Raw genomic sequence first — 14,003 nt, 5'->3', positions numbered from 1 at the left:
GACTCGTCATTAACCAACAATTGTACCCATCAATTTCAGCCTCAGACTATAAACTGCAATTCACCGTGCAACTTCTTAAAGACTAAACAGTTTCCATAAAGCTATGGTAGTGAATGTACATAAGGGAAACAATAACCATGACATTGTCTGATAAAAATGTGCATGGCACAGAGACCATCATTCATGTTACAACCCCGGCTTTCACCTCTGGGCTCCACTTGTAGGGTCATACGTTGCAGGATAGGGAGCTGGTGGTGCCTGTCCCGTGTTAGCAGCTCCACTGCTTGCCTGAACCGGCGGAGCAGGATACCCCGTGCTAGCAGCCGCACCGTACACGTTTGTGCCATCAGTAGCCGCGCCACTGGTTGTTGGATGCTGAGGTGCAGCGTACGTGCCGGGATAACCAGGCTGAGCATACCCTGCAACTGGATAGCCAGAATAGCCCGCGTATGCATTAGCATGCATCTGGTAAGCATTGGCGTCATAAGTGGTTGGGTAAGCATATCCTCCGGCTTGAGGGGTTCCTTGCTGATATGCTCCAGCTTGTGGGGTTCCTTGCTGATATGCTCCAGCTTGTGGGGTTCCTTGCTGATATGCCCCATGCTGGTATGCCATAGCTTGGGGGTTTCCTTGCTGATATCCTGCAGCTTGGGGATTTCCTTGCTGATATGCCGCAGCTTGGTGGGTTCCTTGCTGATACGGCGCCGTTTGGTGGGTTCCTTGCTGATATGCGGCTGCTTGAGGAGTCCCTTGCTGATAGGCTGCTGCTTGAGGAGTCCCTTGCTGATAGGCTGCTGCTTGAGGAGTCCCTTGCTGATAGGCTGCTGCTTGAGGAGTCCCTTGCTGATAGGCTGCTGCTTGAGGAGTCCCTTGCTGATATGCTGCTGCTTGAGGAGTCCCTTGCTGATATGCGGAGGGGTGATTGGCATATGCATTTGCATACGGATTTGTGGCTGCTGACGCCGCTGCAGTTTGTGCAGTCCCAGGCTGTGGAGCTGTCACATGTGCTCCTGCTTTGTGGAAAATCAGATGCAATTAAAGTATTAAAGTGCCACTAAACTCGAAAGGAGCAAAGTATGCATACATATGCATCTCAATATGTGGATGCCGAGAAATGTACAAGCCAATGATAAACACCAGTAAAAGCATATCAAGTAGAATTATGTTGCAATCTCGCATGCCATGCGCTTAATGAATTCATGAGTGTAACTTCTCATGGCATTAGCCGTTTAGCGCTAGTGTTGTGAAATATGCAGGTAAGATAACTGCAAAGTATATTTGGCCTATCTTAGTAGTTCCTCGAACAAGTCTAACAAGGCACCTAACTTAATCACACGAGCTAGTAGAAGCAAGTTCACCAATTTGTTGCGCTACATCAAACAATTTCTATGGTGCACAAGTTTCATAATAACTCATAAACTCATCTACTTCGACACAAGTAACACAGAAGAAAGAACCAGAAAACACATGTACCTAGGCATGATAATAGCAATCTGCATCGTCTGCAGGAAATCAGAAAACTAGTGATGGGTACGGATACCCATGATCCAAGAAGAGGAAAAGCATAGGTACAAATAACTAAGACACAAAAAAACTAATGGGATCTACTATGTACATAATGGCTCAACTACTTCGACATAAGTAATTACAAAAACGTACAAAACACATGTACCTAGACATGGCAATACCAATCTGCCATTTCTGTTGGAAACAACAAAGTTGGTGATGGGCAAGGGGTAGCAATGATCCAAATGCAGAGGAACAAATAGGCACAAACTGTTCCAAGATGTTTAAAACTTGTGGGATTTACTATTTACATAATGAACCCCACCCCAACCCAACACACATACTCTTCCTCCCCTGCCCCAAGAATGCAGCATAGTCCATGATGAGTTGAGACTCTCCATGAAAACATAGCAGCCCAGTTCAATCTATGTCATAGACATTAAGGGAATGAGGAGAAATCAAATACCATGTGCTCGGTTTGTAGCATTTGCCACATCAGCTCGTAACTTGTCAGCCTCTGTAGTCATGGTTATCAAGTTAATTTCCATTGTCCGCATCTGCTCGACTTGCTTGATGTTTGTATTTTTTTCATACTCAAACGCAGATCTTAACATGAGTAGAAAAAATCATATTATTAAAGCCATATTGAATACCAAAGCTCAGGTTGGCACGGAAAATGTTAAAAAAGAGACACGACCACAAACCTTAGACTGAGATGCTCTTTCCGTAGCCCATCTAGCTCCGCAACCAATTCAGGAAGGTTACTATTGTCAACAGGGAAGTTCTGTATCTCTTTAGTCAGTATCTCTATCTCAGAAGTAAACCTCTGCCTCTCAGTAATAAGCCGCTTTGCCTCCATATGCACTTGGTGAAGTTCTTTCTTCACTGCATCACCAGCCTGTATGTCTGCCTCCATTAATCTGATTCTCTCCACCAAATCTCTTATGTGCATATCAGTCTCTACCTGGACATCACCTAGGTGGCTGCGAATCATTTGCATTTCTTTCTCAGTTTCAACAATATCCTGTCTCAAAACCACATGGCTTGATGCCAATCGCTGATTCTCTCTGATAAGCTTTTCTGCCTCTCCGGTCACCGCGGCAAGCTTGTTCTCCAGAATCTCCAAAATGGTGGCAGGAGAAGGCTCTAAAGGTTGGCGGGCAGAGAGGCTGGGTGTAGAGAATGCACCATGGCGCATTAGGCCTGGAGTTTGGGAGCTCCGTCCATCTGAGTGTCCGCGATGAGCCATTATCCTAAAATAGGAAGTAGTGTCAAAACAAGGGGGCCGAGTTCTTGAGCTTCTTCAGCATTCGGCACAGGCAGGATAATAATTAAACATACATATTGCAACATGCAAAGACAAGTACCCACAATTTTGTACTGGACAGCATTTAAATGCATCATGAAAATTGACATAGCACCTCACCATTTATTGCAGACCCAATTAGCAGTTTCAAGGTAGGTAACGCAAATTTAAAATGCTGGCTACTTCTTTTGCCTAGTCAATAATTTGTTCCAATAAAGATCACTTTTGAAGGGAACGAATGAAGCTTGCATCTAAGCCAGCAGAACCAACAAGGGAGTTTGTGTTAGTGGACTAAGTGCAGTCGCACCGATACAAATACACGTAGCAATATCGGGCCGATATCGTTTCTTTTAATTTAAGTAGTGTTAGTAGCAACAGCAGATTGCCTTTTGATTATGTTGTTTTGCTTTTGTCCTAATCTTAGTGAAGTTACTGAAGTACCTTCAAACTATTTACTATTCAAAACCCATGTAGCAATTCTCTTGTTTTAGTCTTGTATGTATTGAACAATTCAGCAATCTGAATAAATAAACACAAAAGAAGGCATTCCAATTTTAAGCTCCAGCAACCACAACATAAAAGCAGGAGCCTGGGAGGGAGCACCGGAGCAGCCATTAGGGGGATCTGCAGGTCACAGGAGAGAGAGGGTCACAGGGAGGAAGAGGAGATGTATATTGCTGCCTTCCTGGAGCCACCGCCTTGCTCAGGATATAGGTCGAGGGAGGAGAGGTAACATATGACCTGGGCTCTTCCTGAGCTGGGTAAGTGTCCATCGGGTATCAGAGAGGCATCCAAATCACGTATGAATTAAAATCATTTATTTTTACTGCTATGTTCTCAGATGCTCTGCCATACATATAGTATCAGATATAGATACGCTAGTCCCTATAAGTACAGGTGCTGCATGTAGATACGAGGGTGGCTTCCAGCATTACCCAGGGTCGAGTATTATTGACAGATAAACCACATCCTCAAACATGGATTCATCTCCAACCTCTCAAATAGACCATAATATTTGACAAATAAGTTCACATCTCACAGTCAATTTCACAGTCACGCATAAGGTATTATGCCATACCCTTTGGCGTCTCTAATATACCTCCATACCAAAACCTAGGGTTTATAACAGAAATCATGCAATGAAACGTACAAGGAGGAAAGCAAGAAAATTGAGAAGGGGGTGAACACATACCCGGCAGCAGAGGAGGCAGAGGTCAGCAGAGAGGGTGGCGACGGGGACGGGGCGGCGCCGAGTCGGAGTGGGTGTGGGTGCTGGGTGGTGTCGGACCTCCCCACGGGAGGAGTTCCTCCGCCTTCGATGCGTCACGGGTTCGGAGGAAGGAGGGCAGCACCGGACGCCTCTTCTCCCCTGCTCCTGCGCTTGCGAAGAGAGGAATCGGCGGTCGGCGGCGCAGGACTCGAGCCGGGAAGGGGATACAGGATTTGTTTCACTTCCGAGCCAGCCGTGACCGTGAGGGTTTCTGCTTCTTCTGCCAATCTTTGGCTTTGTTGCTTGGGAAAATTAGTTCTGTACCATTAAAAGATCCACACTTTAGAAAAATACCACACTGAAAGTTTTATCTTAAAAAAACTACCACTGAAATCTAGCTCTGTTATTGCCTTCTGCCACTACCGTGAACTGGAGGTTAACAGGAGCTAAAAACAAATGGAGCAAAGGTTATGCACACATCCCAACAGCCTTTACGACGCATTTTCACGCCCTCTACAGCAGCACTTCATTTGCTTCTCAAACAACATTACAGTACTAGCATAAATTTAACAGCATAAAAGCAATTTCCAGAAGAATATAACAACAGGGACTCAGGGAGGTAGAATATCATCCAGCCAAAACGTTGAGCATACAACCCCGCTAGAAAAAACGTTGAGCATATAAAGAGATTCGGAGGAATTAACCTTCTGGAAGTTGAGAATCGTCCATCCTCAGTTTAACGATTCCTTATCTCAATAGTGCAAAATCCCAAAAAACTAGGGTTCAGACACTTCACAGAGCACGGCAAGGAGAGGGACGGAGAGGGAAAAAGGATGAAGAGGGTCAGTACCATGGAGGAGAGCACGGAGGAGGGGAAGCCGCCGCCGGGAGGCGCACCGCCGGCAGATGGCCGCGGGAGGGTCGCGCCGCCGAGTCGCGCCGCCGGTATTCCCTTCTTCGTTCGGTCTAGGCGCTGTGTGCGTGCGTTGTGTTTAGTCCTTGTCTCAAGTGCACATAAGTGCTTCCAGTTTTCAAAATATTTAAAAATTGTATATCTTTGTTTCAAAAAATTATCAAAATTATTTCATGAATGCATACACATCTCCGAAATTTCCATAGAAATTGCATTGTATTTTGAGCTATAAGAAAAAAAAATTGGCTACTTATAAAGGTAGATATTTGTAGAAATTTATCTTTTTATATAGCTCAAAATACAACATATTTTTATTTAAAATTCTTACCGTACCTTAAAAATATTTATATATATGTGAGTATTTAATTATTATTTTTAGAATTCAAAAAATATGTTTTTAAATATCAAAGTACTGGTGCTCATGTGCTAAAGACACTTTTCAATGTCTCAAATGGCTAAGCTGAACCAATTTTCGTGGCAGAAGGCAATAACGGAACTAGATTTTACTGGTATTTTTCTAAAGTGTGGATCTTTTAATGGTACAAAATTAATTTTTCCCTTTTTTTTTTGTAATCTTACCAAGCGTTTACTCAAAAGTTCCATACTGCTCTGCTCTCTGACTCTCTGGTAGTACTAATTTTTTTTCGAGACTTTATCGTTTGTTGATTTATTTTCTTTGGACATGGCAAGTCACATCCACAGAGCTTAAATTTTCAGTGCAACTTTATTTACTTGAAGAGAAAAAAAAAATCATGACGTGAATACTACTAGCTCCAGGGTTGTCTGGCATCAATCGATTGAACCGGGCATGAAGAATTGGATTGGAATACTATTATCCGGTTGCCATCTTGACTTGTAAAGTACATCAATTGGAGAAGAGGCTATAAAAGGTGTAAAATTCAGTCCTAAGCACTCGGAATTTCGATTTGATATATGGAGTACATAGATATAAGTAAATCTCTTCCATATGAGGGAAAAAAGGGCTGAGAATTAGGCAATTCTAAGCTGAGGTAGTAATTTATTTCTGTATACTAGAAACCGACACTTCCAGAATCCAGACCAAAATTCTTACAGGGCAAAATAAAGCACGACCTTGCATAACCATGCAAAGTCTCAGATGATAATTCAGAATAACAGATCCGGGTTCATGCAGTGATGATAACCATGAACCAGAACTGACAATAAACTTTCCATGTATGTCAGATTCACCCTGCAATGCAAGGCGTTTACCCTGCTACAAAGTATCGTGACAAGAAAAATCCTGGTGGGTTCCTCAATTATTTTGAAACAGAATAGACGATCTAATGCTGTACGGAAAAATAACGCTCGGGAGTTGGGTGGGACTTGTAAACCAGCCCCCCAAAAGAATAGATTCTTCAGGCCTGCATCAGGTATCTAAGCCAGATTAGCAATAACTGCATCAGTAACTTCCTGGGTCGTGCTGTCGCCGCCCAGATCCTTTGTTCTGTATCGGCCTTCCTCAACGACACGCTTCACTGCAGTTTCCAGACGGTCTGCAAACGATGGGAACTGCAAATGCCTCAGCATCATGGCAGACGATAGAAGCAGGGCGACAGGGTTTGCTCTCTGCTGCTCGACAAGATTGTCATTTCCCACATTTCCTGCAGAAGCACCTTGCTCGAAGATGGCATGGTCCTGGCCCACATTGCCTGCAACGTGATGCAGCATACATAGATCAAAGACCTCAAACTTGAGTTTGCTTAAAAAATACATACATGTGGTTCTAACATCTCATGAAAAGGGGGACATCATCAAATGTCAGTCATTATTCCAAAAGAAAACGAGCATTAAACATATGTAAAAGCCTAAAACACTGTACTATAGCACCAAATACACTAATCAGCGACCAGAAAATAATCGTGAATTCCAGGAAGAAAAAAGTGTTGGCATGTTAATTGTATGTATGAAGAACTGACCACATAAACAAATACAGACTAAATTCTTACCTCCAGGCATAACACCAGTTCCTCCAACAAGACCTGCAGCTGTGTTGGCAACCAAGTTACCATAAAGATTGGGTGTAACCTACCAAAACAATCAAAAGATGCAAGTTAGGAAACCTGCAGGTAACCCCAAGGAATGGCATACTTGAAAGAAACATTTGGGAATACCAGGATGATTAGATGCATACCATAACATCAAATTGTTCAGGCTTTGAAACAAGTTGCATACAGCAATTGTCAACAATGATTTCATTGTACTCAATACTAGGATATTTTGCGGCAATCTCACGGCAGGACTCCAAGAACAAGCCATCAGCAAGCTTCATGATGTTTGCTTTATGCACTGCTGTGACTTTCTTTCGGTTGTTGAGGTAAGCATACTCAAAAGCATATTTGGCAATCCTCTCAGAGCAAAACTTCGTGATCACCTAAAAACTCGAATCAGTGGCAGTAACAAGGAAAAAAAATCTAGAGGACAAACTGAAAAGGAATGCACATGCTGAGCAATTATATTTTCACTTATAGTTTCTTGAATAAACTCACACAGAAAGTCAAGACAGACAAGACGTTGCTCATAGGCTTACAAGACAACAAAATGCAAGAAATAAGCACATTTTCAACATATCTAGATGACTAGATCTACTTGATAATTAACGGAAAGCACGCTAACCCCGTGATATTCATGTATTTTTCACATCATATGCTCAAGAAAATTTATAGGTGAATAGATAATAACCTAACCCCATCGACTTATTTGTAGCCAGCAGAGCCTATTGGCTATTAGTATTGGCTAGAATAAACACACCCATAAATCATGATAGCAGCTTCATGGAAAACTGTATCACGATTTGGCCAAATAGTAACAGCAGCAGATTCTACAGAAGGCCTAGAGTGTTTGGTACTTATTATGCCATCATGAATGAATTAAATTTAATGAGAAGCTTTGGATCTATGTCAACCACAAATGCATGATATCAGAACAATATTCTAATTTCTGAATAAACTAGAAAATTACTCAAACTCATTGTAGTAATATCAAAGCATTTACCAGGCGACGGCGCATTTCTATTAACACGCTACTCTTAAGTTCTCAATAAATGAGGAAATTGCTGAAACTCATACTTAGTACAACTGCAGTGCTTACCTGGCAAACACCGACCAATTAATTCAATTATTTATTAGAAACCTCCTAAGTTACATCTCAAGATTTGATAATTGAAGCACATGGGAAACATTGAACCGTTCTTTTCGCTAGTGAAAGGGCATCATTTCATCCATAATGGGGGCGGCAAATTTTGATTCAGCATTTCACAGGTCTACCTAGATGCACAACCAACTGTGCCCCCAATTCCCAGTTTCAACCTTGTGAGGCATGAATGCGATTAAATAAACTACCAAGCAATTTTGAGAAGCATCTTATCATGTTGACAAATTCAGATAGCTCAATTTTACATATATCAGGCTAACAACCTTCCGGCATCACTTTGTCGAGGATAAATCATGTGATCTACTCGAATAATCGTATACAATGTACTGGCAATAGCGATCAGGAATTCGGTCACGAGTCATAAGGTCACCGAGAATCACATCAGGCATCAACCACTGCAACAGGTGTACCTAGATGCACAACCAACTGTACCCCCAATTCCCAGTTTCAGCCTTGTGAGGCATGAATACGATTAAATAAACTACCAAGCAATTTTGAAAAGCATCTTATCATGCTAACAAATTCAGATAGCTCAATTTTACATACATCAAGGTAAAAACCTTTCCGGCATCAATCACTTTGTCAAGGATAAATCATGTGATCTACTCGGATAGTGACAACTTCGCAATAGGAAACTCTCCTCTCAACCATGAACTAGAAGTGATCTGCAAAATCTAATGATCGTATACAATGTACCGGCAATAGCGATCAGGAATTTGGTCACGAGACATAAGGACACCGAGAATCACATCAGGCATCAACCACTGCACTGGTGAAGGACTGAGGTTGATCCTCTAAACAACAGACAGACATACAGAGAGGGAGGGAGAGGTGCGGAATTAGGCATACCTTGAGGCTCTCTACGACCCCGGGCACGACCTCGTGCTCGAGTCCCGAGTACTCGCCCTCGGTGTTCTCCCTGATGACGACGATGTCGACGTTCTTGTGCCTGGTGGGCAGTCCCGGTACGTTGGCGCAGTTGACGAGCGAGGCGTAGAGGTCGAGCTCCTTGCGGAGCTGCATGTTGAGGGAGGAGACGCCCCCGCCGACGGGGGTGGCGAGGCCGCCCTTGAGGCAGACCTTGTTGCGGCGGATGGAGTCGATGACGGCGGGCGGCACGGCGGGCATGTTGCCGTGGACGTCGTAGGACTCGAAGTAGAGCGGCGCGTGCATGGCCTCCATGACCTGCTGCACGGCGCCGGTGACGAGGGGACCGATGCCGTCGCCCGGGATGAGCGTGACGGGGCGCGGCGTGCCGTCGCCCGGGCGCGGCATGTAGGTCACCGTGCGGCGCGCGCCGCCGCCGCCGTGGCCGGGGAGAGGGGGCGGGGAGGAGAGGAGGCGGCGGAGGAGCGGGGCGGATCGCCGCGCCATGGGGCCCGAGCTGGCTGGCGTTGCGGCGGCGGACGGATGCGGAATTGCGATCCGGGAGGCGGAGGCGGAGGCGGGCGTCCGGGAAGAAAGGAGGAATCCCAACACCGAAAGAGGGAGGAGACCGGGAGGAAGAAAGGGACGGTGGAGATGGGTGGATACTTGTTCTTTTACGATTTTGTCCCTGGAAATGTCAGGTATTCGCTACCTGCAAAAGCTTCCTTCGCAAGAATAAGATGCGCCAGTTTCTCAACAAAAAAAAAAGAAGATGCGCCTCTTGCAAGCGGGGCCATCAAGGAGAGATGTTTCCATTTTCCAAGCTCCGGATTTTTTTTCTGTTCAAATGGTCGATGCTCCTAATACAGAATTGTCGAGTTGGTTTTTTGCTGAACAAAAAATTGTACAGCACTAGACTTGATTTTGAACTTGACACTTGAAAATAAGCGATCACATAAAGGTGACCATCACATAAGCTAAGCTTTCGTTTCGAGAAATATCATCATATTTATATTGATCAATCAAGAAGCGAAGTACAACCCAGCTTTTACATTTGATTTGAAAGAGAGGAACATCATGTTTAAGCATGCTCCGATTCGGTTGACGTCGATTGGGCAACCAGCGTGAAGTCGCACTCACAACTCACAAGTCACAGCACACATACACTACAGCCTGTATCGGTAAAGCAAATCCAAATTAGACTTGAATCTGCTGAACTGCATACACGGAGCACTAGTCATGTGCCTACCAAAGTGGGCAGTTGCAAAATGATGCCAAGTCTCATACTTGCATGCAAAATATAGCTGGTTTCACCGTCACTATCCTGGTTTCTGCATCTTCGAACCGCCTGAATCTAACTGTTCACAAGAACAAGCACACCATGGGGTTTTTTTCGAGGAATAAGCACACCATGGTGGAAGTCCAAAAGAGGACCCAGTCAAAAAGAGGAAGAAATAGGCAGACGCTTCTCAACACAGTTCAATGATCCTGGCTTCAAATCTTGAGACCTTCCTTGGAGCCTGTACACAGCTGCCAACCAAAATGAACAGAAAATCATAACCAGCTTTTACGAAATTCATGATCAAATCTGTTCCATGTTGAGAAATTCAGGTTCAAGATCCTCCTTATGAAGGATCACAAGTAGCATATCTTACACCACTACACAGAAAAATATAGATGGAGACTGAGAGTACATGAAAAACAAGATACTTGTGTCAGTACAACACACATGTGCAAACAAATAAGTAAGATACAAATAGAAGAAGATCAGAATTGATTGGGTGATGCTGTAGAATGATCCGGAATCAACTAATAGCAAAGGAATAGGAAGACACCAAGTGAGATTGCAAAAGGTTCGAGTAGCCAAATAGCAGGATGATTCAGAATAAACATTACACACATCAGACAAAGTAATGGGCAGGTCAGCTGTACCTTGCTGATGACAAGATCTCTGCCCTTAATTCAGCCTGGCAATTTGTCTCCTTAGCAATGAGTTCTTGTATTCCTGCAAAAATATTAGCGCAGACATGGTAAGAAATCGTTTAGTGTTGATGTAAGTAACATATCTAAAGATAATTCTTGCAAAACTGGTGATCAAAAGGGGTGAACTGGTAGGGAGAGCAACAGCAAAATGAAAAGAATAACATACAAAGATGCATCCTATTAAAACTGAAGTGCAGTATTAAAGTTATTCCAGTACATGCAAAATAACAATTATATCTGGTACACCAATCAATCTACAAGCATCGTTGAAGTACTGGGAATGATAGCAAGCAAGCACGCGGAGCCTGGTCATACGGCGACCAGCTCCACAGATACATGCAGCCTGTAGCGCCGTATGCACCCCTAAATTATTCAGTAAAAAACGTCTGTACTCTTTCTAGTTCATGTCCTGATGCCCCCTTCACACACAAACAACATGGATAGTGGTTTTTTATAGCCCATTCAAAAACCACCAAGTTCCAAACAGGTGCACTCATGTGGACCAATTTACTAACCATGAACAACAGCACCAAGGATTTATAACTATTTCAATTGAAAACCAAAAAATGGCACAAGTTCAAGTCCAACATTAATGCACACTTCAGTAGTTTAGTCGCAACTGTACATTGCACAATACTTGCTATAGGGCAAGACTTACACCCAAAAATAACATAGCTTGTATGTGTAACTACTCTACCTTAAACTCAAGTATGATATACCTTCCATTTCTAGCACCAAGATCATGCAGCGGAAGGAAATTACCACTCTATTTTGACTTCTGGTAGCTTCAAATGTTAGATTTATGACACAAAACATCGAGATGTCCTTTGATATGAGCCTTCTAACAGGATGTGTGTAGAATGTATATTATCTACCATTCCCAGCTCACTTACCACCTGGCTCTTCTACAGGAGGTATGATTTCCCACTCTACCACTTTCACTAAGCTACCTCGTGAGATATGCTGGCCAATTGCAAATTTTGTTAAAGAGAGAGAAGACATACTGCAGACTAAAAAGACATAATTTCTCCGATTCGTAATCTTCCAAATATGTGCACGGTAACCCTTGCAAAGAGTCGTGTTAAATATGGCCTGGCTTGACCTTGCAGCCATTGCGTTTCTGTTAAACTGATGTGCTTGACCTTGCAGCCATTGCGTCGCCGCTGGGAGCCGCTATGGGCTCCTTCCCTTGCCGGTACTTGGGCCTGCCGCTCGGTTTCCGCCGCCCGCGGCGTATTGACTTCCAGCCTCTCATCGACAAGCTGGGGAGCCGTCTGGCGCGATGGAAGCTTCGCCTTTTCTCGCACGCCGGCCGCTTGGCGCTCCTCAAGGCTGTCCTTTCGGCGCTGCCGACCTACCTCTTCTCGGTCTTCGCCCCGCCGGTGTGGCTGGTGAAGGCCGTCGACAAGATTCGACGTGCGTGGTTGTGGGCGGCCGACGTCACCTGCTCTGGCGGGCGCTGCAAGGTCGCCTGGGCTAGGGTCTGCCGCCCATGGCTCAAGCTTATTGCAGTGCGGGAGAGTGTACATGTGGCGTCTCCACAGACAAACACATCAGTTTAACAGAAACACAACAAGCAAAGGCAACTACCACCTGATGGCGCGCGTGACGACCGCTGTTCTCCGTCTCCCGAGCAAGCCCATCCAGCTTTCTTAGCATCCCAGAGTACAACTCCTCCACCTCGGTTGTGTACCCACTGGCCGAAGTCAGCATCGCCTGTAATCTGCTCGGCCCGAACCCCTGCGTCATCCGATCCATCGCCTTCTTCTCCCCGAGGCCGTAATCCCTTGCCGGCGGCCGAGGCATCCACGGCATTGGCGACTCCGCCGCGAAGGTGTGATACTGGCCCCAAAAGCCAGGACCCACGTTGACGACCTGGAGGGAGGCGGGGACGAAGAGGGAATCGACCAACAGGAAAGCGCGGTAGTCGAAGGAGTGAGTGGAGAGGTTGGAGGAGGCGGAGGGGGCCAAGAGGACGAGCACGAGGGGTTGGGCGCGGGGTAGGGATTTGGAGAGGGAGCGGGCGACGGCGGCCTCTCGCATGGAGGGGCGGAGCGTCGCGCTGCGGCGGGAGGAGAAGAAGCCGACGGCGTCCGGACGGCCGGGGGAGTAGGGGTGGAAGCGGCCGAGGGCGTCGGAGAGGGAGGCGGGTTGGGCGAGCGAGGCGTGGCCGGTGATGGAGATGGTTAGGGTTGGGGCGGAGGAGGTGGGGGCGTCGTCGTCGTCGTCGAAGAAGGATGGGGGAGGGGGCGGGGGGCGGACGGCGCGGCCGAAGAGCAGACCGTCGCAGTCGCCGGCGGCGTTCCCACAGCAGTCGAGGAGCGCCGCGAAGGCCTGGCCGGAGACGGAGAGCTTCGCGGCGTCGGTGGCGGCCATTTCGGGGTTGGGATTTGGGGTTTGGCCGTTCGGGGGCTTGCTTCGGAATGGAGCGTCTAGTGACAAAATATATGTGTTTGCAATCCTTTTTTTTTTTTTTTGCACAAAGAAGGGGTCACGCAGACCCCAGAGAGCTGCATTATATTAAACGTGGCAGATACAATTTACAGGATAGTCCCTTAAGCATCACTCGCACTAAGAACCAACTATTTGAAGAAAGGGCCTCCAAAGTTAAAAAAGCACCTTGGGAAGAAAGATAAGAAAGCAATCAAGTCCCTTGGCACCTCCGCCACAGATCGCCGGTGACCTCCAGGCGTCGCCGCCGAGGTCTGAGGGCAGTGCGCTCGAGGGCCCTACTCCGACGACGAACCGAAGCCGCCGGCCACCGCGAGCACCACCGGGGACGTACCACTTGGGGGCGTTGCGGCGTTGAGCACGCGACAGATCGGATCCGGATGATGCCTCCGCATTGGAGGTAGAAGACGGGCCGCCCTTTCGCCGAAAATCACGACGCCAAAGCGAGCGTCATGTGTTCCGCTTGAATGGAAATCGCGGCTCCAAAGCACCTCGTAGGCAACCAACATGTAGCCACCCTCGCCGATGCAAAAGCAAGAACACATCTTCATCTCCTTCCCACGCATCCACGGTCGGCCAAAGGAGAATCCCCTATC

The 14,003-nt window shown here is 46.0% G+C and overlaps 3 protein-coding genes across 7 annotated transcripts; all 3 read right to left on the bottom strand.

Moving 5' to 3' along the window:
* Positions 1-75: 75 nt before the first annotated feature.
* LOC124675082 (protein FLX-like 2) lies at positions 76-4,936 on the bottom strand. 4 transcript variants are annotated; one of them, XM_047211151.1, is made up of 6 exons: positions 4,727-4,838; positions 4,005-4,340; positions 2,211-2,759; positions 1,973-2,112; positions 870-1,010; positions 76-839 (listed from the first exon to the last, which is right to left on the bottom strand). In XM_047211151.1, exons 3-6 carry the CDS (start codon positions 2,753-2,755, stop codon positions 202-204), a joined length of 1,464 nt encoding a protein of 487 aa, XP_047067107.1. In that variant the 5' UTR covers positions 2,756-2,759; positions 4,005-4,340; positions 4,727-4,838; the 3' UTR covers positions 76-201. The 4 variants fall into 4 exon arrangements, with proteins under 4 accessions (XP_047067107.1, XP_047067108.1, XP_047067106.1 ...); XM_047211152.1 differs by having other exon boundaries at positions 76-869; positions 900-1,010; XM_047211150.1 differs by lacking the exon at positions 4,727-4,838 and adding an exon at positions 4,873-4,936 and having other exon boundaries at positions 76-1,010.
* Positions 4,937-6,016: 1,080 nt separating this feature from the next.
* Positions 6,017-9,502, bottom strand: LOC124676612 (isocitrate dehydrogenase [NAD] regulatory subunit 1, mitochondrial-like). 2 transcript variants are annotated; one of them, XM_047212649.1, is made up of 4 exons: positions 8,956-9,502; positions 7,088-7,327; positions 6,903-6,981; positions 6,017-6,605 (listed from the first exon to the last, which is right to left on the bottom strand). In XM_047212649.1, the coding sequence occupies exons 1-4, from the start codon at positions 9,478-9,480 to the stop codon at positions 6,331-6,333; spliced, it is 1,119 nt and encodes a 372-aa protein (XP_047068605.1). In that variant the 5' UTR covers positions 9,481-9,502; the 3' UTR covers positions 6,017-6,330. The 2 variants fall into 2 exon arrangements, with proteins under 2 accessions (XP_047068605.1, XP_047068606.1); XM_047212650.1 differs by having other exon boundaries at positions 7,088-7,315.
* An 884-nt stretch (positions 9,503-10,386) lies between these two features.
* Positions 10,387-13,332, bottom strand: LOC124669254. The gene is made up of 3 exons (XM_047205905.1): positions 12,550-13,332; positions 10,906-10,978; positions 10,387-10,493 (listed from the first exon to the last, which is right to left on the bottom strand). Exons 1-2 carry the CDS (start codon positions 13,330-13,332, stop codon positions 10,931-10,933), a joined length of 831 nt encoding a protein of 276 aa, XP_047061861.1. The 3' UTR covers positions 10,387-10,493; positions 10,906-10,930.
* Positions 13,333-14,003: the final 671 nt, after the last annotated feature.

Source organism: Lolium rigidum, chromosome 7 (assembly GCF_022539505.1).
Source record: "Lolium rigidum isolate FL_2022 chromosome 7, APGP_CSIRO_Lrig_0.1, whole genome shotgun sequence".
In the NCBI taxonomy this organism is placed as follows: Eukaryota; Viridiplantae; Streptophyta; class Magnoliopsida; order Poales; family Poaceae; genus Lolium; species Lolium rigidum.
This window is presented reverse-complemented; position numbering and strand designations above follow the sequence as displayed.

What these genes read in the sequence shown, in the direction of transcription:
- LOC124675082 (XM_047211150.1), bottom strand. Translation starts at nt 2,755, where the DNA reads ATGGCTCATCGCGGACACTCAGATGGACGGAGCTCCCAAACTCCAGGC. An exon ending in AAAGAGCATCTCAGTCTAAG is followed by an intron (nt 2,113 to 2,210) that starts GTTTGTGGTCGT and finishes ACTCATGTTAAG; the next exon opens with ATCTGCGTTTGAGTATGAAA. An exon ending in TGCTACAAACCGAGCACATG is followed by an intron (nt 1,011 to 1,972) that starts GTATTTGATTTC and finishes TCCACAAAGCAG; the next exon opens with GAGCACATGTGACAGCTCCA.
- LOC124676612 (XM_047212649.1), bottom strand. Translation starts at nt 9,480, where the DNA reads ATGGCGCGGCGATCCGCCCCGCTCCTCCGCCGCCTCCTCTCCTCCCCG. An exon ending in CTGAACAATTTGATGTTATG is followed by an intron (nt 6,982 to 7,087) that starts GTATGCATCTAA and finishes TTGTTTTGGTAG; the next exon opens with GTTACACCCAATCTTTATGG. An exon ending in AACTGGTGTTATGCCTGGAG is followed by an intron (nt 6,606 to 6,902) that starts GTAAGAATTTAG and finishes ATCACGTTGCAG; the next exon opens with GCAATGTGGGCCAGGACCAT.
- LOC124669254 (XM_047205905.1), bottom strand. Translation starts at nt 13,332, where the DNA reads ATGGCCGCCACCGACGCCGCGAAGCTCTCCGTCTCCGGCCAGGCCTTC. An exon ending in GTCGTCACGCGCGCCATCAG is followed by an intron (nt 10,979 to 12,549) that starts GTGGTAGTTGCC and finishes ATATTTTTGCAG; the next exon opens with GAATACAAGAACTCATTGCT.